This window comes from Sus scrofa, chromosome 18, assembly GCF_054392235.1.
Source record: "Sus scrofa isolate SSC_HxYL_T2T_F1_AM1 chromosome 18, Sscrofa_HxYL_maternal_Yorkshire_Landrace_v2.0, whole genome shotgun sequence".
Lineage (NCBI taxonomy): Eukaryota > Metazoa > Chordata > Mammalia > Artiodactyla > Suidae > Sus > Sus scrofa.
The window spans coordinates 50,702,661-50,729,233 of NC_139400.1; the positions used below are offsets into that span (position 1 = coordinate 50,702,661).

At 41.9% G+C, this 26,573-nt stretch overlaps 2 protein-coding genes across 5 annotated transcripts in view; one reads left to right on the forward strand and one right to left on the reverse strand.

Annotated features, from left to right (window-relative positions):
- The window catches only part of ITPRID1 (ITPR interacting domain containing 1), a 299,098-nt gene extending 277,347 nt beyond the window's left edge, over positions 1-21,751 (reverse strand). For 3 of the 4 annotated variants that reach the window (XM_085005890.1, XM_021079200.2, XM_021079198.2), the window contains exons 1-2: positions 21,578-21,751; positions 19,705-19,791 (exon numbers count right to left, since the gene is read on the reverse strand). The gene's annotated coding sequence lies outside the window, so the exon portion shown is untranslated. Of the gene's footprint in view, positions 1-10,631; positions 10,750-19,704; positions 19,792-21,577 lie in introns of those variants that run through there. The other variant, XM_085005886.1, reaches the window with a different exon arrangement.
- Positions 13,511-16,802, forward strand: NEUROD6 (neuronal differentiation 6). The gene is made up of 2 exons (XM_021079215.2): positions 13,511-13,650; positions 14,970-16,802. Exon 2 carries the CDS (start codon positions 14,991-14,993, stop codon positions 16,002-16,004), a length of 1,014 nt encoding a protein of 337 aa, XP_020934874.1. The 5' UTR covers positions 13,511-13,650; positions 14,970-14,990; the 3' UTR covers positions 16,005-16,802.
- Positions 21,752-26,573: the final 4,822 nt, after the last annotated feature.

A 26,573-nucleotide genomic window follows, 5' to 3' on the forward strand; every position in this document is an offset into this window, starting at 1 on the left:
TGGCATTAAAGTCAATATAAATAAATCAATGTTTTAAAAACTCAAAAGTGGAGTTCCTGTTGTGGCGCAGTGGAGACGAGTCCGACTAGGAACCATGAAGCTGCAGGTTCCATCCCTGGCCTCGCTCAGTGGGTTGAGGATCTGGTGTTGTCATGAGCTGTGGTGTAGGTCACACATGCGGCTCAGATCTGGCGTGGCTGTGGCTGGCGGCTACAGCTCCAATTAGACCCCTAGCCTGGGAACCTCCATGTGCCGCAGGTGCGGCCCTAAAAAGACAAAAGCCAAAAACAAACAACAACAACAACAAAAAAAAACCCTCAAAAGTAATGCAAAAATCCACAATGACTAAAATACCAAAATTCTATGTCTTCTGGGGCCCAATCTAATTACTTTGCTTCTGCTTATGACTTATTAGTATCTAAAGATAGTTTTGATTATTTGCCTTTGAAAATTCTTTCTGGGATTTCCTGGGTAAGGACTCTTAGGATCTTAGCACTGAGGAAGTTGTGCCCACAGGGGTGACTTCATGGATGTGTCCCCTGTGTGGGCACTAACTCAGAAGGGCCCTGCACTAAGAAGCACCCCGTGCTTGGTTTAATAATCTGCTGTTGCCATCTTGAAATTCTTAACAATTTCTTTTTCTTTCTTTCTTTTTTAAATTTTATTATTATTATTATTATTTTGTGTTGTTTTTGTTTTTAGGGCAGCACCTGTGGCATATGGAAGTTCCCAGGCTAGGGGTTGAACTGGAGCTGCAGCTGCTGCCTACACTACAGTCACAGCAATACCACATCTGAGCCGTGTCTGTGAACTACACCACAGCTCATGGCAACAATGGATCCTTAAACCACTGAGCAAGCCCAGGAATGGAACCCACATCCTCATGGACACCAGTTGGGTTCGTTACCACTGAGCCACGACAAGAACTCCCTCTTAACAATTTCTGAACAAGGGTCCCCGTGCAAACTCAGTTTGTTCCCTGCTGCTAACTATGTAGCTGGTCCTGTGCATCTGCTTTAGGTGCCCTTCATTCAACGATAAGATAAAAAATCTATGGTTCCATAGACCCCACACTGTAAACTCCAGCTCTAACTAAGTCTACCTGAGTAGCAAAGGGAGAGTGTAAAACCCTGGATATAAGAGAAAGCTGGATTTCACCGTTCGGAGTCTACTCATCACAGAAGCCATTAAGAACAAAAGAAAAGAGAAAAGTAAAGTAAATCAGTGAGGCAGGTTCAAAACATCCATCACACTCATCATACGTAAAAGCATACTGGTTCTTAGCAAGACACTGTGTGTGTTCCATCAGAAACTTCAAGTCCTACAAGATACTCCAGGAAGAAAGCGAGCCAGCCACTCCGTGGTCTAACAAATTTGGGACATGCTTCTAACCTTTCCTGCTCTTGGAGAGTCATAATGTGCTTTAGCATGTGGAAGAATTAAGAGAGCCCCCTTGAAAGGTGGCAAACGCCTTAGACCATGCCACTCTTTTTCTTATGTTTCCTACTAACAGTCTACAGAGAATTCTTTGGGAAACACTTTATTAGTGCAGAGCATGTTAATCAGAAAGTGTATTTTATGAGGAAAAAGAAATTAGGTTCCAAGACTAAAGGAAGCATACAGAGTTGCCAGGTAAAATACAGGATGCTCAGTTAAATTTGAATTTCAGAGAAACAATGAATACTTTTCAGCAGAAGTTTGTCCCACATATAAACATGTCTGAAATTCAAATTCAACTAGGCACTCTGCATTTTTATTTGCTAAATCTGGCAATCTTAGTAGTATACCCATTCTGCCATGTCCCACAACCAGGTGTATTTCATATGGAAAGTGGGTGGCTTATGAAAACTGGAGGCTGAAGGGAGTAGAAGAGGAAGACACTTCTAAAAGGTATTCCTAAGGTCCTTGTAGGTTAGTGGGTAACTCCTGAAGCATGGAGATTCTCAATCATGTAGAGGTTTAAGAGATGCTGTTGGCCAGGTGCTATCCCCAATGACAGGTGGATTTCTCCATTAGGAACAGTACACAGGCATAAAAAATATGAATAGAGTAGAATAGTCCACTTCTTATATAGCAACATAATCACCATGTAGAATTTTTTAATTTTTACTACTTTTTACGGAGGACAGGGTCTGTGAAAGCAAAGTGTCGAAGGCCCACAAAATTCATAATTCCATGCTGCCCAGAGATTCTGCATTAAAGGCCACACCACCACATCTATACAATTATCACTTTTATTTAGCTATGACTGGAATTCCCGTAGAAAATAAAAATAAGCTTTCAGTCTCCTGAGGAATAGTTAAAAATTGAATACTCTAAGGCCTTCTGAGTTACATTTCAGAATTCCGTTTTCCATCTGCCTTTTCCTACTGTAGAAAAATTATAATTCTTCCAGGTAAGAATGTTACCCTCACCCAAACTTCCAATGGGCTAGTATGTTTCTGTTGCCATCACGACCAAAAATGTCTAGTGCCATTTTGAACCTTAAAGAGACAGATTTCTCCTACAGAGCCTTACAAAGGACACTTAGCCCACTGTTAGAGGGATGTGTCTACAAGAGTCGAAATGTCCCTAAAGATCAGGAGCCTCTTGAGGACAGGTGCCATGTTTAATTGTCTTATCACGCCAGAGATTCAGCAACTGCACATGTTAAGCACATGCCACCTTTAGGTGTCCTCTCTGGTCTTTAATTCCAAATGCATAATATATTCATTTACTTTCATTTCATTTTCTGCCTTGATTCTCTCTCAGCCCCCTCCCAACATGGACTGTTTGTAAGAGACATGCTAATCTAGAAGGCTTTCCGCTTTGAAGAGAGCGCTGTTATTAGTATCGTGGATTTCCCATTCCTTAGCAGTCCACCAAACGCATGCGCTGCCTCAGTGGCCAAGTAACCAGCAGGGCCAGATGGAGCATGACGAGGACAGTCCCTCCCCTTCTTTTTTATGTCAACCATCTCCCAAAAACGGGAACAGGGGACAAAGAAGAGCTCGCGTGCTGCAAGTTATCATTGCCACCAACAAGCCAAACTTATATCCCATGAATGGTAGAAAATCCAGCCTGGGGAATGTTGAATCTTTGAATCAAAAGGATAATGATATATTTCTTCCAGAAAAGGACACTGGCCAACAAAGGAATTCAAAGCCATGTGCCACAATCTTAGACTGGATCTTGTACCAGGATTGGTGGCCAAAAGGAACTGCAAACTGCTTAGTGAAATACTTACTTTAGCTTTTGAAAGAAATAATTAGCCCTGGAGCAGCCTTTTTGGATAAAAAGCCAGGAAAGATATAGCTAAGTGCAATCTTTACATGTAGACTGACTAAAATTATGGATCATTATTTCCACAACATAGTTTCTTGCTTTCTAAAGGATTTTTGCTGCTTAAGGAATTATATAATCTACCATCTAACTTAGGGTATGTGGTGGCATAAAGCTCTTTATCACTGACTTAGTACCTCGTTGCTTAGCCATGATGTTAATGAAGCAAAGATCACAGCTTTGATTGACAGATGGGCCTCACTGCTCTCAGGTGTTCTGCCACAAATGTGCTGTAACTGCAACTGATCAATTCAATTCTACTATCGATATTTATTGAGTCCCTACTAAGTACAAGTCAGCGTGTTGTGTGACATAGGAACTGCAAAATAGGAGGAAACAAACAGAAATCCAAGAGAGTTTTTGTCCTCACAATCTAGTTGGGGAGACAGATGCATTCACATATAGCTTCACTACAAAGCAAATTATGCTGAGCACAATAATAGAAGCACAACGGGTAGTGGGAAATCAGAGGAGAAAGATTAATTCCAACCCATGAGGATGTGAATGGATCGCCATGAATTTATTACCACCCCAGGAACAACAACTTACCACATATGTTATAATAACAGTGGGTTCGGATTGCTATTTTAAAACACAAATGAAAAATATATTGTAATTAGATGAGATTTGCCAGCCAAATAGAGCAAACCAACCAGAAGTCTAAAATACAAAAAGACAAATAATGATTTGAGCTTTTTCATTTTGTGTAGGATTAGTCTGCTGCTTATTTGCTTATTTTATTGCTATAGGTATAAATGATTTTTTTTTTTTTAGTGTGATCTAGGGGTTATAAGATCTACCTGCATATGGCAGATTTCAGGGCAAATACGTGCAGTCCTTGGAGAATGACAGGACCATGCCTGTGTGCCTTGGAATTCATGGCATTAGCAAAGTTAGCCTTTTAACTTAATGCTTTAGTTTCCAAAGTCATCTCATGGGCTTATGTCTGCAAGCATGTAAACATTAGGACTATAAATGCTTTCTGACTGTTTATCTTCTGGGTGTGCAGTGTATTCCTCCATCAAAGCCACTAAGAAATTTAAAAGTAGGTACAGACAAAGGGCAAAGGCTTCAGTGTTTCTATAGGAAAGAAATGCGGTATTCAAGTTGGGGGAGGGATGGATTGGGGGTTTGGGGCTGGCATATGCACACTGTGGTATATGGAATGATTGGCCAACAGGGACCTGCTGAATTTCACAGGGAACTCTACCCAATGTTCTGTGATAATCTATATTGGAAAATAACCTTAAAAAGAATGGATGCGTGTATATGTATCACTGAATCACTTTGTTGCACAGTAGAAATTATCACAACATTGTAAATCAACGGTACTTCAATAAAGCTTTAAAACAATTTTAAGAAAAGGAATGGACTATTCATAACAGAGAAGGTCAAGTCCAATAAATATCTGTAGTCTGACTCAACATTCACTCAGAAGTTATTTGTCTTTAACATTTTGCTGTCTTTCCTGACCCAAGATGCTAGATTGTAAGCAGAAGGACATAATATTTTCAGAATAACTGGTTTCATTAACAACATAATATATGCTCTCCATCTATACCCTGAAATGCTCGGATAACCAGAGGACATCGCCATAGACATGAGCCTTTCCTTCACAGAGAGTTGAGAAGTTACTTCACATAAATGCCTTACTTTTAAACTCCTCCCACTTTTATTTTAAAATGATCCATCCAATAATAATGCAAGGCTCACTATGTGCAGCTATTGTTCTAACCATGTACATCCAACAATCTACAAGATCAGAATATATTTATGCCCACTTGACAAATGCAAAAACTGAAGCATAGGACCTTGCTCAGAGCCAACCAGCAAGAAAGTGGCAGAACCAGGGGTTTTGGTTTCAGACACCACATACCAGTCTGCTTATGCATATGAGCTTAAGCTACTATACCACTCTGCCTATGTGTATAATCCTCAACGCTGTTGTCAGAATTATATAACACATGCAGAAAAGTTAGTACAAAAGGAAGTATTAAAAGTATTGGTCAATAGTAACATTGATCAAAATGAGTCAATAATTTAGCCATCAGGTTTTAAAACTTAAAATCAATACTTTCAGTACAAGCATTCTGAAATGTTAAAACTTTCTGCATAATCTTAAATGTGCACTATCTTCCTAAAGGATATTACATAAACATTACATATTCATTTGTTTGATACTCTGCACCACAGTCTGACCCTCATGCATCTCAATGCTTTAAGTTTGTTAGTATTACTGCCTCAACAGGACTCTTGAGTCATTGAAGGTAAGGACTGTGTCTTCTGCTGTCTTTCTCCAACATCACAGTGGCTTGTTGCATAGGATTCCTTCAATAACTACTTGTAGATCTGGTACCAGACTCCATGGCTTTGGGATAATGTTATTGATCTTGCATAATGATTTGAGAAAGTCTGTGATCGTCATGTAGTAATTAGTAAAGCTAAACTCTTTCTATATGGCCTATTCTAAATTCCTCTTAAATTTACACATGCGGAACACAGGTATGCATTTCTATTGGCTATATACCTAGGAATGGACTACACCTAACATATATATATTCATTGAATTATTTATACTGGACAGCACTACTTAATAATAGCCCCAAACTGGAAACTATCCAAACATCTGTCAACAGTAGAATAAAGAAACAAACTGTGATACAGTCACACAACTGAATATTATACAGCAATGAGAGTGAACATTATACAGTTATGTGCAACAATATAGATAAACTGCACAGACAAAATGCTGAGATAAAGAAATTGGGAGTTCCCTTCGTGGCACAGTGGAAATGATTCTGACTAGTATCCATGAGGATGGAGGTTCGATTCCTGGCCTCACTCAGTGGGTTAAAGATCCAGCACTGCCATGAGCTGTGGTGTAGGTCACAGAGGCGGCCCGGATCTGGCACTGCTGTGGCTGTGGTGTAGGTCAGCAGCTACAGCTCCAATGTGACTCCTAGCCTGGAAACCTCCATATGCCTTGAAAATGACCCTAAAAAGACAAAAGGAAGGAAGGAAAGAAGAGAGAGAGAGAAATCAGGTCCCCCAAACTGAATGACTGCATTTATACGATGTACAAAATGAACAAAATGAAGTGATGCTCTTAGAAGTAGGGCCAGTGCTTCCTCTTGGGGAGAAGCAGTTGGTACCTGAAAGGAGCAGGAAGGAGGCTCCTGCTAATGTTCTGTTTCTTGATCAAGATCTTATTACACCGATGTGTTCAGTTTATAAAAATTCACTGAACTCTGCACTTAGGTCATTTGTTGCTTTTCCGTCTCTATTATACTTCAAACAAAAACAATTATCTCCCACATATTCACAAGCTCTACTCAAAGGCTTTCTTCATTCCCCTACCAACAAGCTCTCTTGTCACAGTAAGCTCACAACTCTTTTCAATTAGAATATTGTGGATGTGTTTTGTGCTAATTCAACTCTAACCTCCTTGAGAGACGGGGCTCTCTGTTATTTAGCTTACTTCTGGGGCAACGTACAAAAGTAAGTGTTTGTTGAATGAATGAAAAAGGATGAAGGAATAAACGAGCAACTCAACCCTCGACTCTTCTGGACACAGCGGAGTTCACGGTCATAAGTATCATGACCACTGTCAGGTAACCTCATCCACGGCCGGCCACTGACCCGCCTGGCTGGGCACACTGACCTACAAGACAAACGCAGCGTAAAAAAGCTTGAGTCACCAGACACATTAATAGGGCAATTCTTCATTCTTTGAATAGATTCATGGCTGAGTTTTATATTTGATCTAATATTTATTATTTATTCAGGATTTTTGTGTACTAGAAACCGTTCTCGGCAGTTCACTGACATGCGATCATTTATTTAATTCTTAAAGGAGTAACATATACGTTGTTAAGAAACTAAGATTTGGATTCAGACAGACATAGGTCCAAATTATGATTCCCCCACGTAAAACGCTGAGCAGTCATGGACAGACGGATTAACTTCTCTGAGCCCCAGTTTCATAGAGTCTACAATGGAAATAGTCACATCTACCTCATTGCGAGACTCCCATGAGACAATGTACACTTGACCCTTAAACAACACAGCTGGAATTGCATGGACACATTTATAAATGGATTTTTTGCAATAATAAATACCATAGTACTGCATGATCCACTGTTGATTGAATCCGAGGATCTGGAACCATGGAGACTAAGGAATTGTGTCTATGGAGGGCTCACTATAAATTAATCATGGATTTTCTATGACAAGGAGGGTTGGCAGCCTTCCCCCCGCCTCCGTGTTGTTCAGCTGTATTTTAGGCCTTTAGCCTGGTTCTTGGCAGATTGCATATGAAAGAGTACTATTCTCTGGTCATCGTCGGGACCAGGGGTTAAGTAAACTTCCCACACCTAATCCATGACCATCCATCCATAAGTTCTGTTGATTCCACCTCCAAAACATATTTCCAGGCCTCCTCTCTCCATTTCCATTATCCCCACTCCAATCCGGGCCACAGCCAGCCCCCTCTTGCTCTGTCCATTCTCACAGGCTTTGCAAATTTTCTTCCTGTTTCTTCTTTTCCTCTAACTCCTCTCTTGAAAGCAACCAGAATGATCCTCAAATTGCCTTAAGCCCTCCAATGTCTTCCTTTGAAATGAATTCTAAATCCTTTACCAACACAGACTCTCCGACGATCTGATTGCATTCAGATCGTTCCAGTCTCCCCAGAACATTAGACATCTCTCATGCGCTCTTGCCTCTGCTGCTCACGCTTCATGGCTCAGCATAACAGATGACTCAGTAAAAGCTTCCTAGACACTGTAACCCAGTGGATCCTCCCATGATTTTCTATAGCCACCAACATGTAAAGTACACATTTCTGTGGTTACCTGTTTATGGTCTGCCCCCCCTCTAAACTGCAAACTTCCCAACAGCTTTGCCATGACTGTTCTACATGCCTTTGAAGAGCCATCACTAACCCAGTGCCTGGAACAAATATCTTCATTCGACAAGTATGCAATGCCTTTCATGAACACATACTAGAATTACAGATTAATACACTCAATGCATAACTAAATGTATTGTGTTAGCAAGTGAGAATTCCTATGGAGAAAAGCAAAACTGGCAGAAAGTGAATAGGGAGAGATGGATGAGTATGGGCGTAAAATATAAACTAGGCTAGTAAAGGGAGACCTCCTTGATAGGGAACATGTGAGCAGAGATTTGAAGGATGTGAGAGTGAACCAGCGGGATATTCAGGGGATTCCAGGTAGGGGTAAGTGCAATCGACCTGAGGTAGGAGTGTGCCTGACAGTGTGAGGCATGGCCGAGGGCAGGTGTGGCTGGAGCTGAGTGGGTGGAGGGGAGAGTAGTAGAAGGTGAGATCAGAAAGGCCAGAGGAGGCCTCTGTGCCTCTGTAAGGATTTGGCTTTGACTGAAGGCGAGGGGTTTTCAGCACAGAGGAATACGATCTGACTCATGTTTTAACCAGATGCCTCGGAATGCTGACTTGAGGACTGTGTAAAGAATATAAGGAGCCAAGAGTGAAGGCTGAAGGCACAGGTGCCATCTAGGCCAGGTGAGAGATGGTGGCCATTTGGACCAGGGTAAGAGCCATGGAACTGCCAGAAAGTGGTCATACAATTACTGCATATAATTTTAAGAGTTTGAGAGAATTTGCAGACATTCGGTTCTAGGGTGTGAAAAAGAGGAGTCAAGAATTACTCCAGAGTAGATATTCAATAAACCTTGTTGAATAGATGAATGGATAAATAAATGAATGACACATAGATATTAAACAGCAGGAACAGACTTAAAGCAAGGTTAAAGAGGCCATCAAAATTCTTGTTGTGATTTGTAACTTTTTACAATCTGACAGAGGGAGCATTTCTTTAGAAAAATTCACATATGTACATACACGCCTAAGATTTGCACATAATCTTAGGAAGCTCCAGAACCTCTTAAAATCCATCCAGGAATTCCCTATGTGAAGAGAGCCTGTATCATACAAGCTTCTAACATAAAACGTGACTTTCAAGATGCAGTTTGCAGAAAACTTTTGCCAAGAATCTCTTCATAAAGTACTCACTCCAATCTTACAAAATGGATTCATGTAACAGGAAAAAGACAAATTGTACTTCTGTTTTCTACATTTATAGATAACGACTACAATACATATTGTAGGAATATAACAATAATTTTGAATTCAGTATCATAAAAAAATTAATCAGGAACAAGAAAACATTGTTAATATATGTAAAAGCCTATAGGAAACTACATTTTCTTAAAGAAAGATCACGAAAGTTAATAAAACATCATTTCTTTACTAATGGCTGGAAGGAAATTAACTCAGTCTAATAATCCTGGTTTTCTCATACTGGCAGAAGTTTTCACTGGCAGACTTAGATGACTTTATTTAATAATGAATTTAATAAATGCAGTTTGGTGGGTAAAATAAAAAGTATACTCCACAGAGGGAAAATGAAAGTCATTTCTGGAAAAGACAGGGGTGTTTTGTTGCAAAGGATAAGGTCGAAGACTGTAGGTTGCCGTGTTGGAAGAGCAGCATAATAAACAATACGCTGTTTTGCATAATAATAGTACAATTCAGTCTAGTCTTCACTCTGAAGGAAATCTAAAAAGCAAAATCCAAATGTTGCTTTATTTCCAGATTATCTGTGTAGTCTAAGTTTTTACACATACAAATGAAATATTTAGACTTCTGTGTTTATATTTTTAAGCCCTCTAGAACTTCAAGGGGCATAAGGTTGCTTTGTGTTTTGCCTTATAATTTAAATACCTTTATTGAAATCCCAAAGGCTGTTTCCCAGGTCGAACGCCCTGCCACAGCCATAAAACTCAAGTCAATGGGGATCACAGAGTTAAACCTCAAGGGATTAACAATGGGCTGGCTCACAGGCTTCCAGGCTGCCCTGAAGCATTTGTCTAAGAGCTTTAAAAAAAAAAAAAAAAAAAAAAAGAAAGCAATAGAAAAAACTGTCTAAATTCTATCTCAGGAAGCACCCTACTTCTGAGGAAAAAACTCTGATCCTAAGACTTTGCTGCCTGATCCCTCGTGGGTCTGCCTCCTGCTGCCTTATACCCTTGGAGAACTGAGAAAAATGCCTGTCATGTTCCAAACTGATCTCTTAAGTAATGAAGGAATAGTGAAAAAGAGAATCAACAGAACTCCCATTCGCTGAGACACAGGTACCCAACTGGATGACCTAAAAATAACAACATTTGAGCTTTAATTTAGACTTTAAGCCTCTGCTGCCTTGCAACTGAGTCAAATTATATCTAAATTTTCTCTGGGTCTGTTTTTTAAGTAAAATATGAATACTCACCCAGTAAAAGCAAGACAGAGGCAGACGTCAGACACTGGGCACTTAAAAAAAAATCGACTATAAAATGTCATGGCCCCAGAAGCAAAGATCGCATCAGTTCAATCAATATCGAACTGAATTACAGAGGTAACTTTGCTGTGCAGTGACTGCTATAAAATGAGAAAACATGTTATAGAAATGGTGATGATACACTCCTCAGACTCTGAGTATTTGTCTATAACTCGGGATGCATTTGTGTGTGGAGCACTGGTGTTAACATGCTTTCTTAGCAGAGAGTAGAACAGCCGTTATGGTGTATGTTATGAATGCATATTAAGAGCGCAGGCATTTGCATATCTGGAACTATAGTAGAAAATGCATAACGAAATTCCTTTTTGAAAGATTATTGTACAAACACACTGAATCCTTGCTAAATCTTGACATAACAACTTTTTGTTACCACCGGCTTTTATTTGGGGGAAAAAAAAAAAAAAACTAAGATGTTCAAACAAAAGATTAATATTCAGAAAAACCTCAACACAGATTCTATGCCCCCCTCACCACATCACTACCACCACCAAAGGGTTTTATTTCACGTTCAAAGGCAGAAATAAAACAGCCCCAAATGTTTTCATGGAAAAGCCATTTCTCATCTGTCTGCACATCACAAAGATAAAATATAAAATCTATCCTTGGGATGAGCTACATCGGTGATAATTTTCTACTAACGCACTGTTATCTATTTCTTTGATTTTGATTTGCACGTTTGTGATGCCTGTAATACAATGCAGCTTCTGGAGACTTTGGAAGTTTAGAATATGATGCAATATGCAACATTCATGACAGGGCTGGCTGCTCTGTGGCTGGTGACTCTGCTACTTATGCTCCTTTACATTTAAAAAGTAAACCGTACGTGAGAACAAACAGAATTCAGCATCTCGTCTTCCTATAGAAATTCTCTGTGCTGATACAAAAAGTGTGTGTAGTTTTTGAACCAGAAGCTATATGAAATATACTCTGTGCACCCATTACCAGAACTATGCCCTTAAACATACATTTTGAAATGTTTTTGGTGTGTCTGATTTTTTAAAAAATATGAGCTAAGCCAATGTACCCACCTATTTCAAGTTATGAATTTATATAGCCTTCTTTCTATTTTAAATTTGCATTTTTTACTAGACCATTGAGAGAGAGAGAAAAAAAAATGACCCCTCCTTTACTTAGCATGATTCTCCTTTTTGCCAACTTCCCCATCCGTTCTAGCACCGTCCAGGCCAAGTCAGGTAACTTCGAGGGAGAACGGAAATGAGGGGGGTATGACAGGAGATGAACTGCATTCAGCCTGAGGCCCCCGATGCCAATTTGGAACCAAAGTGCATTAAAGCAGCAGAATTTTAAACCTCTCAAAACTGCGATTTATAAGGGGAATGCTAACACAGATTCAACAGTTACAACTCTGCCAGGGATTACTTTAATACCAAAAGCACACTGTCTCACTTTATAGAAGGAGATTACTCAGTTGTCAAACAACAAAGGTTGTGTTTACCTTTTTAAACTTTTGATTTTTTTAAAGTGCACTTTTAACTTTAGTGACAGGCAATTCTAAAGTCCAATATCCTTTTGTTTGGGGGGTAGGGTGGAGATGGTGGCAGGGGAGCCGAGAAAAGGAAAGGAAGGTAAGATTTGCCTCTGGCTTCACAGTGTGTTTTATCTGTAAGGCTTTGCCAGTTTTGCTTAACTGTTTCTACCCTGCTTTTGTTAAGAAACCAAAAGGGAAAAGCAGGGGGGAAAGATAAATATGAAATAAATCTGACAGAGAAAAACAACTGGACACTGATACAAGGAAGAGAAGATATTTAAACTGATATTGGTGGAGAGGGAAAAAAATGTGAGGGGTGAGTTTTAGGAGAAAGAAAACAATCTGAAAGCTCCAAAAGAACAAGAATGCTAACCTTCGATTAAAATACTCAGCAGAATGCCGGAGAAAGAAAGACAAAAAGCTAAGTGATAATTTTATGTTTATCGCGTATGACATGAAATGGACAGGAACAAGCCCATGAAGGCTGTAAAGAGAGGCACGATGAGAGTGAAGGTGTGACTTTTGGTAGAGGACTCAAGAATCTAGTTTGAAATCTTTCACAGTCGACTTGCAGTTGTCTCTGCATTTTATACAGATATACAAAGAATCGCTCTGAAAAGTTGCTGAAAGACACCAGCAAGTGTAGAAAGGGGAGCATGTGAGGATGGCTTTCACAGACCCCAGATGGAGAAACTGTTCTTTTATTCCAAATTCTTAAGGAGCGCAGAAGTCTTACATGTTAATAAGAGAACACACAGGCACACACCCATAAGTTACATGCCATGAAACAAAACAAGGAAATCAAGAGACCTTTGTTGATCCCCGTTCGCTTGCACACATTCTAGTTTGGTTAAGCATCTCAAGACCATTTTCCTGATTTCAGCTCCTTTTCACGGCTTGCTTTCCCTGGGTACCCAGGTGCACAAATGGGATGGTGATCTTTACAAAACATCAACAACGACAAAAACCCTCTCGCTCACACAAAAGCCCACCTTGTAAATGAATTGAATATTAACGACTCCCTAATAGTTGCACCGTTGGCAGGGCGAAACTGAACACTAACACAGCTATTTCTACAGATTGCCAGTGAAGCCGAAGCAGCTCGAGGAGAAACGCACCTACTGTATGTGAAAGGCTGGTGCAGATTTTTTTTCCTATCAGTCTAACCTTCTGTGTTGATGCATGAATGCTGGTACCCACTTACAGGGATGCCAGATGATCAGTGCAGAATGAAGGTCCCAAGAGAGAGGATCACATGGTTCTCTCTGCCCTGTGACGTCACTAGCAGATGGCATGGGTACCAGCTCTGGCAGTTGGCATCAATGTCACTTTTTAGAGATCAATGAGATAGTGCAGATATACACAGATCTAGAGACTCCAGGAGACGATGCGACACTCAGCCTGAAAAGATTTGGAAGATCCAAAATGAAAACTGATTATTGAATGAAATTAAAACCTAAGGTAATATAAATAAAGATATACTTCAGTTGATGCTGGCTTTGCATGCAAGTATTTAAAGATACAGTGTCACTATCTTATAGTATTTATATGCTCTTTGTCATCTATAACTTCTTATCATATTTCATTCTTATGATGTAATTATCACATACTTTCACTGCTATTATGTAACACTGCAAGTATGTGGACATTAGTAAGAGAGTGTGTGTGTGTGTGTGTGTGTGGTGTGTGTGTGTGTGTATGTATTGAGAGAGCTGGAGATTGTTAAATTAAAAGTCTCTGTTTTAACGTGCCTATTTGTTTGAAGACTTTAGATGAAAATACTTGCTGCTTCGCCAAAAAAGCCAAAATTGCATTTGAAACACAAATTATTTTCCCCTTTTATTTGGGATTCTGAACACACGTGCACAATTGCAGTCAGAATCCTTGGACCGTTCCTGTCAGATATTAGCTAGAGGGAGACTTCTGTGGCTCGTAGAACAAAAACACTAAGAGAGTGGTTTTTTGTCCAGGATGATTTGAACAGCAGTAAGCAGATAATTACATTTAGAAAAATGTAAAATATAAAAGCAGTCTCAACATTTTCTTTAATTAAAAAAAATGTCAGTGATTAAAATATTTATTTATAAGGTTTATTCCAAATTAATCTAATCCTTCCCCCACCTTTTTTGGGTGAAGGTTAGGAAAATAGTGCTCTTTTGAATATTTCTTTACTGACTAGAAACAAACCAGTTTTTAAATTGGCTCTGATAATTCTTTTCTTTAAATTTGTATATTCCAACTGCCACTTATCTAAATTCACAATTACATAATACAGCAAATAAAGTTTAGGCTTATTTTCTTTCTAAAAAATAAGTCTCCACAAATTTATCAGCTAATGGAGAGGTAGCACTTTTTATTTTGAAAACTGGTGTCTCTTCTCATTTTGTACTCAGGGGAATTAGAATTAATGAAATTCTGCATTGCTATATCATGTTTTGCATTTGCTTGAATTCCACAGTCCTTTTTGTGTATTAAAAAACAGTTTAAAATCAAAGAGAAATGGAGATGATAGTGGTGGCATTACAATAAATGCTTCATGTTTTATTTTCTTCTGATAATTTGCCTGTACAAATTAATCCTATTGCATGAGTCAATGTTTCTTATATTTGCTAGTCTGCACAAACTTGCACAAAAATTTTAATTAATGTGAAAAAAATTAATTCTGGAATCATTTTTTTTCCTCGTGTTTTTGTACCCGATGATTAAGTCATTAAATATGTTATAAGTGTATAAACTTTAAAAATGAAAACACTTTAAATATTGTGCTGGCATTTTTTCAGGTAATTTAAGATTAGAGAACCATGTTAACACTACCGTTTGATGAGTCTGTTGTAATGCCAGAATCCCAGATGTGCAGAAAGTTTTCTAGAGAATGCGAGGACCAGAAGCAAATTAAGAAACCCGAAAGCTTTTCCAAACAGATTGTCCTTCGAGGAAAGAGCATCAAAAGGGCCCCTGGAGAAGAGACTGAGAAAGAAGAAGAGGAGGAAGACAGGGAAGAAGAAGATGAAAATGGGTTGCCCAGAAGGAGGGGTCTTAGGAAAAAAAAGACGACCAAGCTCCGACTAGAGAGGGTCAAGTTCAGAAGACAGGAAGCGAACGCGCGGGAGAGGAACAGGATGCACGGCCTCAACGACGCTCTGGACAATTTACGAAAAGTGGTCCCCTGTTATTCTAAAACCCAAAAACTGTCCAAGATAGAAACTTTACGACTGGCCAAAAACTACATCTGGGCACTTTCTGAAATTTTGAGAATCGGCAAGAGACCTGATCTGCTCACGTTCGTCCAAAACTTATGCAAAGGTCTTTCCCAGCCAACTACAAACTTGGTGGCAGGCTGCTTGCAGCTCAATGCCAGGAGTTTCCTGATGGGTCAGGGTGGGGAGGCTGCGCACCACACAAGGTCACCCTACTCTACCTTCTACCCGCCCTACCACAGCCCTGAGCTCACCACTCCCCCAGGGCATGGAACTCTTGATAATTCCAAGTCCATGAAACCCTACAATTATTGCAGTGCGTATGAATCCTTCTATGAAAGCACTTCCCCCGAGTGTGCCAGCCCTCAGTTTGAAGGTCCCTTAAGTCCTCCCCCAATTAACTATAATGGGATATTTTCCCTGAAGCAAGAAGAAACCTTGGACTATGGCAAAAATTACAATTACGGCATGCATTACTGTGCAGTGCCACCCAGGGGTCCCCTTGGGCAGGGTGCCATGTTCAGGTTGCCCACCGACAGCCACTTCCCTTACGACTTACATCTGCGCAGCCAATCTCTCACTATGCAAGATGAATTAAATGCAGTTTTTCATAATTAATGAGGAAAATGAAAATAAACAGTGGTCATTCACCTCCCCCGTCTAATTAAGACAAAGCAGATGCTTGTGGGCTGAGTAATTGGCACAACTCTATCTAAGGTGTTTACTAGTTTCTGGAGTGTGTTTCAACTATTGTGAGAATTTTCTATGTAAAAATAAATCTCTTTTCGTATGAGAACTTCTTTTCCTTTCCTTTTGTGTGTAAAGCACTGTGATTCTGTTTCTACTGGAAGAATATTTTTTTCACATATTTTCTTTTAAATTCACTTAATTTGTTTGAAAAAGGTGTCTAAGAATATACTGTTGAATAAAGACATGCACACAGCATAATTCATGTCTACTTCAGTTGTACAGTAATTATAAAAATGCATGTTATTAAAATCAGATGAATAAAATGATGTGTTTATAATTATTAGGAATTCTATATCATGTATCTCTGAAAAATTGAACATTTAAAACACTGAGAGTAACACTAAGCTGACAATGATATTGGATGATGCATTTGAGGATATACAACAATATAAAAAGCTATGCAATTTTCTTTTTATTAAGGACAAATCTAAATACATTCAATTGGTAACTATTCCTCTTCAAGTGTTTGCAGATGGGGCAACATGATATTTGGATAGGTGGTGTCATAATTTTGGAGCAAGTATTTCAATCCTAAAGAAGAAAATTTTCAGCACTTGTTTTGTATTGTTCAGAAATTATCTGTACAGGTTTGTTATCACAATGTATAATTGTGTTTTTCCACCCACATTTTTAAAGCAATTAAACATAGATATTTCCACTCGTAAAGGACATCTATTAGCTGTGATATTTTTGCATGATACTTATTATTTCCTGGTACACAGCTGCTTTCTGTCTCCAACACTCCCTCCTCCCCATTTCAGAAATATTTCAAAACCGGACGAGATAAAACAAATTTCTTAAAACAAAATGGCCAAAGCGCTTAGAAGAATTTTCTTTTTTTTTTTTAAGTATCTTAAATGAAAGAAGAGGCGCCCGTGAGGGTTAAACATCCTGGGGAAACAATGATAAATCCTGATAACCTTCAGCTAGAGCCGAAATTCGGTGGCAAATTTCCAGCAAACACCAGAGTGCCTGTTAAAACTGGAAGGTTTTACTCTGCCGTTTAAATAAGTCTGGCTGATTACAGGCTAAATTCTGTGTGATTATAAGTTTAAACCCTACTTGAACAGCGCAAGGGAGCTCACCCTCTAAGGCAGAACTGAGTCCCTTCTAAAATAACCACCAAGGTGGCAGTGACCTCACTCCAGATGCCCTGGAGCGCAGGGTGCCTCCCTGGGGAGAAGGGGGACAGCTGTGAAAGCTGGTGAGGCTAGTAGAAATGGGTCCAGCGGTGACAGGACCGCGGCGGCCAGGTGGGCCGGAGCAGGGGGTCTGAGCTCCACGGCTGCACCCACGCTGCCCACTTGTACGCCCCATGAGCACCGCCTGTCCCAGCGCAGGTCCGACGGCACCTCGCGGGCGGTGCTGGGAGGAGGCGGCGGCGGCTTCCCAGCGCCCCCAGTCATCAGGGCGCAGGGACACGGGCTGCACTGCCCAGGTTCGGCCCGCAGTGGGCGCCCTGGGGCCCGGGGGCCGCCGCTCCCTTGCCGGCCTCACGGTTCAGGAACCCGCTGCGCCTCCGGAGGAGGGGGCCGGCCCGGAAGACCCTGCCTGGAATGCAGCAGGAGGCGACCTCTTGGTGGCCAGGCCCCGGGGGGCAAGAAAGGGATCGCCCCTTCACCCGCGCCGTCTGCCACGATGGGAGACACGTGGTGGCGGCGGCGGCGGCGGCGGCAGCGCGGTTTGCCTGAGTTTGGCGAAGAGCTGCCCGGTCCTAACCCTCCGCGACTGGCGGGGCTTTTGAGCCGAGGCCGAGAGACGGAGCGTCCCGTGTCCCTCGGCTCCCCCTCCCTTAAGCCCCCGTGCCTGTGGCGCGCACGGCCGCCGCGCTCCGAGGGGCAAGAGTGGCAGCACCTGCTGGCGCCAGGCTCGGCGGGGAGCAAACGCGCCCTTCTCAGTGGATGTATGAGCACGTGCCCATTCAAACCCCGTGAGGGCAGGAGCAAAGGGCTGCGGGAAAGACAAGGAATTGTCTCCTCCGGGAATATAGAGAAGTTTGCCTAAGGTAGAGAGCCGTCTGTCCCCTGGATATGTCTCGGATTGTCTGGCCTCCTTAAGGCCCCTCAGACTCTAAGAGTCTGATCACTGTTCACCCTGTCTGATCAAAGAGCAGCAAAGTGAGGAAGCATCTGGAACTAGAAGAATCTGTGGTGGTTTGTTTGTTTGTTTTGTTGTTTTTTGATTTTTAAAAGGCAGTTCTGTTGAGTGTTTAGCAGAATAGGTGCAGTCTCCCACCACCCTGGCTCCAAGGTGACCTGCATTGCCCCTGTTCAGTGTCTTACTGGTCCAGACAGCCTTTGAAAACCTCATAGTCTTTCCAGGGTCACAAACTCAGCTGGAACTAGAGATTGCAACAGGAGATGCATTCTCCTGCCTCCCTTCTGGCAATATGGGAGAGCTACGAAGAAAAGCAGCTGGCTGAATGTCTGGGGAAGAAGCAAACATTCAGAAGAAGCGTCTCATCTCAGAGCTTTGTTCAAAAGGATTTCAAACAAGAGTGGGATTTGGAGGCACAGACCCCAGAGATAATGAAATTTTCCCCATAATTTGGATGCACAAATCTGATGTGTGCTCTCTCCTTCAGGGGACTGAGGAGATCCAGGATACTCCACAGTGTGTGAGCAGGATGTGGGGGACTGATCCCTCTGGCTTAATCATCCTTTAGAGCCCACAGATGACCCTGGCCTGGGAATCACCCAGCTGCCCCTTTACACTCACGAAGGGCAGAGTGTCAGTTCTCTTCCCCACCAGGGTCCTCCCTGCTGCCGACTGACTGCAACCCTGAGAAATCAAACATCACAGATGCAATGCAGTGTAAAATCCTACCTTTTAAGGTATCACTCCAGTGGATGAGGAAATAATATAGAACAGAGAGTGCAGTTTAGGATCAGGAAGACTTGGAGTCAGACAGATTTGGGTCCAAATCCTGCCTCACTGCTAACCTCTTATTGCAGCCTCAGTGAGAGAGCACACAGCACCCAGAAGGCTTGAGGTCAGGATACATTAGCTTCTTGCTCTCTTCCTGGCCTCCTGCTTCCCTTACCTCCCAGCAGGAGAGGATGAGAGGTCCTTCTGTTTTCTGAACACTTTCAATAACTCTGTCTTTCAAATTGATGAGGCATCTCTTCTTTTGAGCTGAATTATGTGAATCTTATATTTAACTTCTCAAAAGCTGGTCTTTTCTCCTTTACCAGGATTAGGATATATATTTATTTATTTTATGTAAGTGGCCTCAACAAAATAAAGATGTATTTCTTTCTCACATAAAATAAGTGGTAGGTAATGTAGGACTTGCACGACTGTTCCGGGTCACCAGAGGCCTTTCTACCACTAGAGGCGCTCTTTCATCAGAGGCTCCTTCTACCTTTTTCCTCCACTAATATTAGTATGGGAGGGACTTCCATGTTCAAGTTCACCTCATGGTCCAAAATGGCCGTTGAGGTTGTAGCCATTCTGTCCTCATATCAGCTAGGAAGAAAGAAAGGGGATGGCAAAAGATGCTCCACTTACCTGATCAAACATTTTTAGAAAGTATTTGTGAAAGCCCCAGTGAATGGTTTCTACTTACATTTCAACGACCACCTCTAGATTTCAGAAAAGCTGGGCGATATATCCTTTTTATTGAGCCAGCTGCCACTGGGAATAAAACCAGGTTCTGTAAATAAGGAGAAAATGAGCGTTGGTGAGGAACCTAGCAATCTCTGCCACGCCCCCCCCCTCCTAAACTCTGAAGCCTCGAGCCTGGCCCTCACCTTATATACTGTAAGAACCACCTCTACACCTGCCTCGTGCATCACAGGTGCTCCATATAGTTCTTAATTGTTTTTAAACATCCTCATGACAGTTCAGGAGGGAAATGTCCTAAGACAGGTCTCCCATCTGTGTGCTAATGAGATACACTGCACATCAGACTTCAACTGCACCAGGGCTGCAGGACATCCACCCCTCATCCATGACCCTTGAGGGACTGTCCTGAATCACCCTGGTAATTGTCTCCCCACACCTCACTGCTCCTGGCCCGCAGCATGATACTCTCATGTTGCCCACAGCACTACCTGCCTCGCTCAGAGAGTTCAGTCTGCCAAATAAGAGACTGTCTTATTTTCCTTTCAGTAGAGCGAGCCCCATCCCTTCCCAGCTATGTGTGGCCAGGTTTGCGTACCTCTTTCCAAAATCAATGGCGTTAACTCTGCTATCCACAAATTCCTTCTCTCTGAGATCTTACACTTTCCCCAAGTATTCTTTTTTTTGTTTTTACTATCTCTTTCCTCTTTAACGACACACATTCATGTTACCAAATGCTCTCTTAGGGTCCGCCAGCCTGTAGATTCTAAATATGTTTGTTCTTAAGTCCAGTTCTCCTTCCCCCACTGCCAAATGAAAGACCTCAGGCTTCTCACTCAGTTTTGAAGGCATGGAAGGAGGGTCTCATCTACCATTCCTGGTGCCACCTGTGCCTTTTCTCAGCCATGTCCCCATGCCCAGGTTGCCTATGCTGATGCCACCTCCACTGAAGCACTGTGCAGTTGATGTTCCACTCCAGTAGCCCACCTGGTGGCACCAATGCACCTTTGACCTCCATCAAATGTCATCTGGGCATTTGTGCTCTCCCGTGGAAACTCTTTTCTCTCTCTCATCACCTGACTGTGGGTCTCTGGCATATAAGTAAATACCTGGTCTTATTTTGAAGAGAGGGCAAAGTGCTCGAGCTTCTGATAAGGGTCTCTTGCTTTAATCTCTTGGCCCCAGGGCACACAGCCACCCAGGAAGCTGAGTCAGGGAAAGTTCCAGCATAGCCTCATATTTTCTCAAAGCTACTACAGCTTGTCTTCTGCATCTGAGATGTTCTCTATTTGTGGGGTACCCTCTCTTTTCAACAGGGAACATATTCCTTAATCAGGCTTCCAATGAAAACGCAAATTAGGATAAGGTTGTTCAAGTTCGTCCTTTGATTAGGTACGTACCAGGAAGGGGAGAATCTACACCCTGTCTCATGCTGAAGAATATAACATGATGCTCCAACCTAGGCAGAAATCCATCTATGTATATTTGGCTTTCTTCCCAAACTGGAGAACCAAACCCAAACAACAAAACACCTTTCTTCATTTTGAAGCCCTCACCTAGATTTTTGCTCTCCTTCTTTCCTAGTCAAAGGTCTTCAAAGAGTATTTGACAGGGGGAGTTCCTGTGGAGGTGCAGCGGTAACAAACCGACTAGTATCCACGAGGACGCAGGGTCAGGCCCTGGCTGGATTAAGGATCCTGCGTTACGGTGAGCTGTGGTGTAGGTCACAGACATGGCTCGGGTTCTGCGTTGCCGTGGCTGCGGTGGAGGCCGGTGGCTACAGCTCCAATTCTACCCCTAGCCTGGGGAACCTCCACATGCCGCGGGTGCGGCCCTTTAAAAAAAAAAAAAAAAGTATTTGACCTGGGGCGTCTCACCTTGTTTAGCACCTGCTCTTGGATGTGTTGTAGTCCTTCCTCCACCTCTTCCATCCGAGGCTGTGTATGCTTTAATATTTACTCCTAAAATACCATTTGAACACAGAATACTGACGTTTACAAAGGAAAAACAAACGCTCTGGGCGAGCCGACAAGAACAGGGCGCTCTGGCTCAGCAGTCCCGGAACCAGCGCCGGTACGCATGCGCATGCCCTGCAGGCCTAGGAAAGGGGGAGGGGCGGGAGGAAGGGGAGGGGCTCCTCCTCCAGGGCTGGTCACGTGGTAAGGAAGGAGGCGGAGGTTCCTAGCTCAGGGAAATAGGTAGGTAGGTAGGTAGATAGATTGATTGATAAAAGAAAATACAAAGTGTGTAAAAACCACTGGTAAAAACAATGGGCGTATCAGGTTGAAATACTGACTAGCGATCTCATGCGAGGCCTTGGGTGCCAATTAAGGGAATGTGGAAGATCACCCAAGGGTGAATCCAAGTCGAAGGGCCCAACTTCCTCCAGTTCCGCACATTACTGGGCAAGTAACACGACTTTGCCGATTCTTCATTTCTACTTTCTGGTAAAATAAAGATCATGGGAAGTAATACTGTTTATTGACGTCCAGTGACTGTTATTCATCCTTATTCTCTCTCTGGCTGCCCCTACCCTCCCAAGCTATTAGCTATTGTGGGTTTCCTCACACTTTGGGGTTTTGTTGTTGTTTTGGCAGCCTCACGGCTTTCTGAGTTCCTGGGCCAGGGATGTGACCTGAGCCCCCGCAGCTTTCCTCCCAAACTGGTTAACCCTTAACCCACTGTGCCAGGCAGGGGAGCTCCAGAGACACTGCGGAGGATCCCATTGCACCACAGCAGGAACTCCTGGTTTCCTCACACTTTTAACTCCTTTCTCCTTTACAAGCTGTTACTCCTCTTACCATTCCTCAGCACTCTGCACCCCTTCCTTGTCTTGCGGACCCCACCTCTCCTCCCCCACCTCCTCCACATGAAAACTACCAGGTTTGCACTTCAGCCCACCAAACACCTTCACTTGAATAGCCATTGTCCTCTAAAACTAAAGTGTCTATGATGAAACGCTCCCCAAAACACTACCCACTACTGCCAGCCCTATCCAGAACATTCCTAAAGCTTCTTGTGAAAAAACTCTCCAAGCCTTCTTTGGTTAAATGAGCATGAATGGGAAAAACATTTTGTAGAAAAAAAAATTAAATATTTCTTATGTTTCTTGCTCATTCTGGCCATTGCCCTTTCAAGTTTGTTCCCAAGTTCTGTTCATTTCCCCTTAGGCATTCACACCTAGACCAATTTACTGACCTCCAAGCTATTCACCACTTCCACTCTTCCTCCTTCTAGTCCATTTCCCAAAGCTAGATTAATCTCCCCAAACTATTCCAATACACCAATCCCTTTCATGGCTCTCATTTTCTATCTGATAAATGATACCATTTTTCATTTGTCTAAATTCCCCATATTAAAATAAAAACAACTGCTGATGTCATAAAGGACTTTAGAGTTTGCAAAACACTTTTTCACATATTCACCTTATTTAATCCTAGGAACTTTACAATGAGGTAATAATTCCTATAACTCTTATTTTATTTTCCTGGAAATAGAATCCATAGAGTTGTGTCACTTGCCCATGGGCACAGAGCTGCTAGTCACAGGTAGACAAAGGCACTCCTCAGATTTTTGCCCCTAAGTTGGCACCAAAGGCTTATGTTTGGGATCTCTAGTCCACTTTTTCAACCTGATATCCTATTTCATTTCATCAACGGTTCTCTCACTTTTTTAAAAAGTATCAGTGCACTTTGTTTAACTGATTACTTAGGAGCCAGTGTATACAGGAAAATGTTTCTGACTTTGGTGAAGACAGATGTGGAGGGCCTAGAACCATGACACCCCACCTCTGCCCCAGATCCTGAGCTGTCTCTGAGGAACAAGGTCAGACAACTTCTGCTCCATGGAAACACATCCTTGGCTGAACCTGTTTACCACACATCCATCCATCTTTGGGTCTTGCACTGCTCCACCTGTTAGAGATCTCTCCATTTCTGTTCTTTACTATCTTAAAATTCACACGTCCTTCAAGACCACCTCCTACATGAAGCCTCCCAGGTCCCCCTAGTCTGTAGCAGCTTCATGTTGCTCTGAAGTCATACCTGTATTGTTTTAATTACATGATTTCAACTAAATTTTCACTGTGTAGATATTAAGTTATATTCCAAATCTTATTTAGGTCATGTATTGCTATTTAAGTTAGACATCTGACTAGATGGTTCACTCCATGTGAGCAGGGGCAATGCTTAATCTTCTTCGTGTCTCTACAGTGCACGCACTCATTAAGTTCTTGATTCGTTGTTCGTAATTAGGGATATAAGCTCTAGTTTTATCACAGAATAACCTCAATTCAGAGGCAAAGCAGCATGGACCTTTCATACCCAACAACTGACACTGAGCAACCACCATAAGGTTCAGATTTTCACCTCTAAAGTGAGAATAATAACACATATGTCATAGGGTTGTGAAGATAAAATGCAGTCATTTATGAAAAGTAAATTTAGCCCACTTCTTAATTCAGAGTAAGCAAGCAGCTGATGAAACCAACTATTATTTCTATAATTAATGTAGTATAAATGTATTAACTCCTGCTAAATCTGAACAACTTGAACAATATTTTTCAAAGTACAGGTTAGATCATGGCAGTATGTTGCGATACAAATTTAGTCTAGTGGACTTAACCAACATATTTTTAATAGAATAAAAATAGAGTCCCTCACACATAGTGAAAGTAAGTACTACTTCATCTGAAACTGTCTCAGATACACACACTAGGTAATATATATTTTATGACACCAAATGTCAAAAATGTTGGAAAGCCCTTGATCTGGAATATACCTATGGTGGAATAAATGTATGAAAAAGCCAGAGAACCCAAGCTTTGTAGACACCTGCACCCAAGCTTGTAAATCGTATTATATATTATGTCAGACGTCATCATGCCAGAAAGGGAAGAATTCCCTGTGTTCTCACCTGCCAATCTCCAGGGATGGCTTTTACAATGCAACGAGAATCACCAAGGTGCCACATCAGGGACCTTATTTCTGTCCATAGTTTGAAAAAGGCAGCAGAGCACTGAGAAGTCCGAGGGACAGATGCTAAAGAGCCAGGATCCTTTAAACATTAGGAAGAGGAGGAGGACCCCCGTTACGTTCAGAGAGACTTTACATTGGAGTATATAGTAAGAACCAAAAAAAAAAAAAAAAAGGCTTAAAGGACCCATCAGAATTGCCTGCAAGAATCCAATCAAATGCTGGATTCGGAGGTCAGGATTCCTAAGGTTTCCTGGGTATTAGAATCACCCTGGGGTTGAGTTTTGGAATACCAGGTCTCAGGTTCCACCTCCGCCTATTGAAACCTTTGCTACTTCTTTACCTGGTCCACATACATTCCTGGAGTGCCAACACTGGAGGTATTTCACATCACTAAACCATGAACCGCAATCTTGGGGGTGACAGATAAAAGCAAGTGAAAGGAAAGTTGAACTATCTTTTCAGCTCTCAGCAAGAGAGCTCTCTTGTTGGGAACAGACAACGGAAAAGAGCTAAGGAGGGCACGAGTCCTGAGTGCCCATTAGTGTCTGTGTTAGAGAAGAAAGAAAGTGAAGTCACGACATGAGTCACGCCAGGCTTTTTGCAGCAGCGTTGGTCAGGAATATCACAGGTGTATGATCTGCTGAGACACAAGGGCTTTGTTTTCCTTTCCAACATTTGAGCAGTCGGCACTCTATTCAAAAAGTTGGGTAACCCTGTAGAAGACCCTGAGATTTGTCATCGGAAACCAATGATCCCCAACCATTTTGGCATTCCTCTTGGTACAGTTCTGAAATACATCAGCTCTCAAATTCCTCTTGCTGAACATTCTGTATCTATTGCTTCACAAAATATAAAGGAATTAAATTAGTCATGAAGGATTTTGGTGCATTTGTTTTAAAATGTAAGTAACAGAGGACATCCTGGTGAATTCTGATCTGGGACAGTCACTCATCTTTTATGGTGGAAGAATCCAAACTTGGTGTAAGCCTGGGAGCATTAAATACAGATTTTCTTGGAGTTCTTTTCATGGCCCAGAGGTTGACGAACCCAACTAGTATCCATGAGGATGCAGGTTCAATCTCTGGCCTCACTCAGTGGGTTAAGTATCCAGCATGGCTGTGAGCTCTGGTGTAGGTCATAGATGCGACTCGGATCCTGTGTTGCTGTGCTCCGTGGCGTAGGCTGGCAGTTGCAGCTCTGATTCAACCCCTAGCCTGGGAACCTCTATATGCCACAAGTGCGGCACTAAAAGCCAAAAAAAAAAAAAAAAAAAAAAAGAAAAAAGAAAAAAAGAAAAAAAGATTTCCTTGTGACAATGTGTTAAATTAAAGGCAGTGCCATGGAGTCACAGTTAGGATTGTGGGCTTGTCATAATGGAAAAATTGATCTTTGCATATGTTCCACAAGACCCCCTCCAAGACTTGGAAAATAAAGGAGATATACCAACTTAAAATTTTTTTTTCTCCACTGCATCTGGAGACATGCAAATTCCCACTGGTGACTATCCAAGGGGATTCCATGTCACAGCAAAGAGGTTCTAGACAGGAATGCAGACAGACCGTCCAGAACCCCAGAGTTGTGGGCAAAAAGGAATATGTACCAGATTCTCATTTTCCTAGTTGGATACTTCATGGCTCTGCAGACATATTGCAATTAGTTTGTGATGTAATGGCCAGTGGAGAGACAGATAGAGATATTACCAACCTTCCTTCTAAAACACTAGGGGAATACTTGAGCAATTGCTCCAGGCCTGCAGAAACCTCAAAATGATGGGTCTTGGCCTTCATTTTTCCTGTCTCAGAAGGAAGAGAAAAGGAGAGGATTCAATGAGAGGAGATGTTCATTCAACGATTATTTATTTTGTTCCTGCTTTGTTGAGTCCTTCCCTGCTCTGGGC

Excerpts from the sequence above, each read along its gene's own strand:
- NEUROD6 (XM_021079215.2), top strand. The coding sequence starts at position 14,991 with ATGTTAACACTACCGTTTGATGAGTCTGTTGTAATGCCAGAATCCCAG.